The sequence below is a fragment of the Impatiens glandulifera genome, chromosome 2 (assembly GCF_907164915.1).
Source record: "Impatiens glandulifera chromosome 2, dImpGla2.1, whole genome shotgun sequence".
NCBI lineage: Eukaryota > Viridiplantae > Streptophyta > Magnoliopsida > Ericales > Balsaminaceae > Impatiens > Impatiens glandulifera.
This window is the reverse complement of record NC_061863.1, coordinates 3,706,047-3,708,525: the sequence shown is the minus strand read 5'-3', so window position 1 is coordinate 3,708,525 and position 2,479 is coordinate 3,706,047. Positions and strand designations below refer to the sequence as shown.

The 2,479-nt window shown below is 37.7% G+C and overlaps 1 protein-coding gene across 1 annotated transcript; it reads right to left on the bottom strand.

Annotated features, from left to right (window-relative positions):
• Nucleotides 1-1,081: 1,081 nt before the first annotated feature.
• LOC124924162 (protein FAR1-RELATED SEQUENCE 5-like) lies at nucleotides 1,082-2,260 on the bottom strand. Its single transcript, XM_047464237.1, has one exon. The coding sequence runs from the start codon at nucleotides 2,258-2,260 to the stop codon at nucleotides 1,082-1,084; it is 1,179 nt and encodes a 392-aa protein (XP_047320193.1).
• Nucleotides 2,261-2,479: the final 219 nt, after the last annotated feature.

The window sequence follows — 2,479 nt, the reverse complement described above, 5'->3', positions numbered from 1 at the left end:
CAGGATGGTATCTGAAAGAGTACAAAAAGAAGAGGAACATGGGGGATTCGGCCAAGGGAGGGTTGTTGATAGGATTCAGTTACCTACAGTGGAGAATGTGCATGATGTGGAGAATGAAGCTGATTCGGAGAATGTGGAGGATTCAAGTGTTGATGCTTGGAAGAATGTGCATGATACAATTGAGAACTTAACAAAGATCTCAACATGCAATTCTTCAAATGTTCAATCCATACATTCAATACTTCAAATATTGAATGCATACATACAAAATCCAAGCGCTCACAATGATGGTGGAAGTGACAAGCCTGAGCATGAGCCTGACCCTGAGCTTGAGGCTGAACATGAGCCTGAACCCCCATCCACTACGTTATCAATCCCCATGGAAATAATACAAGCTATACCGTTGAAGAAGAGAACTCCCCGTCTAAGGAGGAAACCTTTGAAGTTGAGAACTCCAGTGGCGAATGATGTTGTTAAGAAGGTGGCGAAAGATGTTCTTAAGCCGGCGGCGAAAGATTTTGTTAAGACTGTGGCAAAAAATGTTGTTAAACCGGTGGATGAGATCCTATACTCAAGCAATTATATAAGCCTACCACGTAGTGTTTTGCAGTCGATGAAGAATGGCCACTGGCTTGACACAAATATCATCGACGTTTGGGCAATGGAAATGAATACCGTTGCACAATACGAAGCCTTAACTAACAATATCAAAAGAAGAAGGATATTCTTCTCAACTGTACATTGTGGAGTGTATGAATGTGGAGACAGTTATATAATGATTCACTGAACCTGGAAGTGAAGTCATTCGGCATAATAGTACAAGCACTCGATGAAGCAGACCTAGTAAGTTCTCATGTTATTTTTAACTGCAATGTCATGTTACGTGAACTTAAATGTCATGTTATATTAATTACAATGTAATGAACTGCATATTTTTGTTCCGTTATGTATAAGTTCACATTTCTATGTGGCGGTATACAACAAAATCAAACAGGAAATTGAAATCATCGACAATAGGACAGTCCCTGATGGTATTAAATTTGAGGACAAGTAAGAGAAGCTTCCGACAATACTGAAAAAGCTAATGGGTTTTTTGAAGTCTGTGATGAAGTCTCCCATTGTTGCTGCACTCTCCACCTACAAGATGAAGTTGGTCACTATGCCGTGGCAAGATAACAGCAACTATGATGATTGTGGAGTGTATCTGATGCTTCATATGGAGAATTACATGGGTGAGGCCCATAATTGGAAGTGTGGCATCCAACTTTGTAGGGAGTTTCTTCATGATATGCCAAAGACAAAAACGATGATTGGTGTTTGGAAATACTTTTTCAATAGCAATGGCCATTGATCGACATTGGTCAGTGATTATTGCCTTTGGAGCACGTCCGTGCATACATGACAACCAGGCTTTGAAAAGCCAAATAAATGACTCAGAATCCTCACTAGATAGTAAGCCACATCCGAGCAAAATAGATTGTTCATGATGATTAACTCCGACAAAGGGAGCAAAAGGCATGTCATAGCAGTTTGTCAAATATGTTGTGTCAAAAGTTATGACATCCGAAAAATACTCATAAGCAGCCCTACATCTACCATCAGCCCAAAATACATTCTTTATCCGGGATTCCTCGTCTAGATCATAAAGATAATAAAAATTTAAACATCTACTTTGCATTCGGTTGAAATATTGACAAAGAGCTTCGACATCACCATTTCCTAACCTCAACCTTCTAGCTTTCGAAATAAAATTTCTACAACTTCTCTCAACAAAGTTCAAATTCTCATATCCTCCAGCTTCAACCACAATAGATTGAAATGTTTTTGACAAAGGTATTCCAGCTACGTCGTTTACTTCCAATCTTCTCTTCGCAATTGAATCTAGAACTTTGTGAGATCTAATATGTCTAGACTTTCCTGGGCTCAATATATGGTTGTGCTCAAGGTAGACACTAGTAATCTCAAATTCACACTCATTCCTAACAGCAACGTTAATCTTAGCCTTACAATTCGTCTTGATGGAAGGTCTAAGTTGTAAAATATTTTTCCCTTTTGAAGTAAATACACCATTTTTAGCACATGCAATTGAGAACCACTTTTGCTTTCCATCTTGCCCATTTCTTGCTCCTAACTTACAAATTCCAAAACCCTTTGATTGTGCGTAAGCATTATAATACTCACGAAGTTCATTTTCAGAATCAAAAGTCATGCCAACAATGGGGATTTGAACATTGGGAGGGGATGATGATGGTTCACCCATGAAGCTGAAGAATAAGAGAGAAATTTCAGTATTAAAAACATGACATGACATTGCAGTGTTAATAACATAACAATGCGGTTGAAAGAACATGACATTGCATTTGAAAAAACATGACATTACAGTTGAAAGTGTAATGTAACCGAAATTCAAAATACAAAAAATGAAAAAATATTAAAAATAAAAAATGTCAATTTTAATGTTGTATTAAGCTTGAATGTC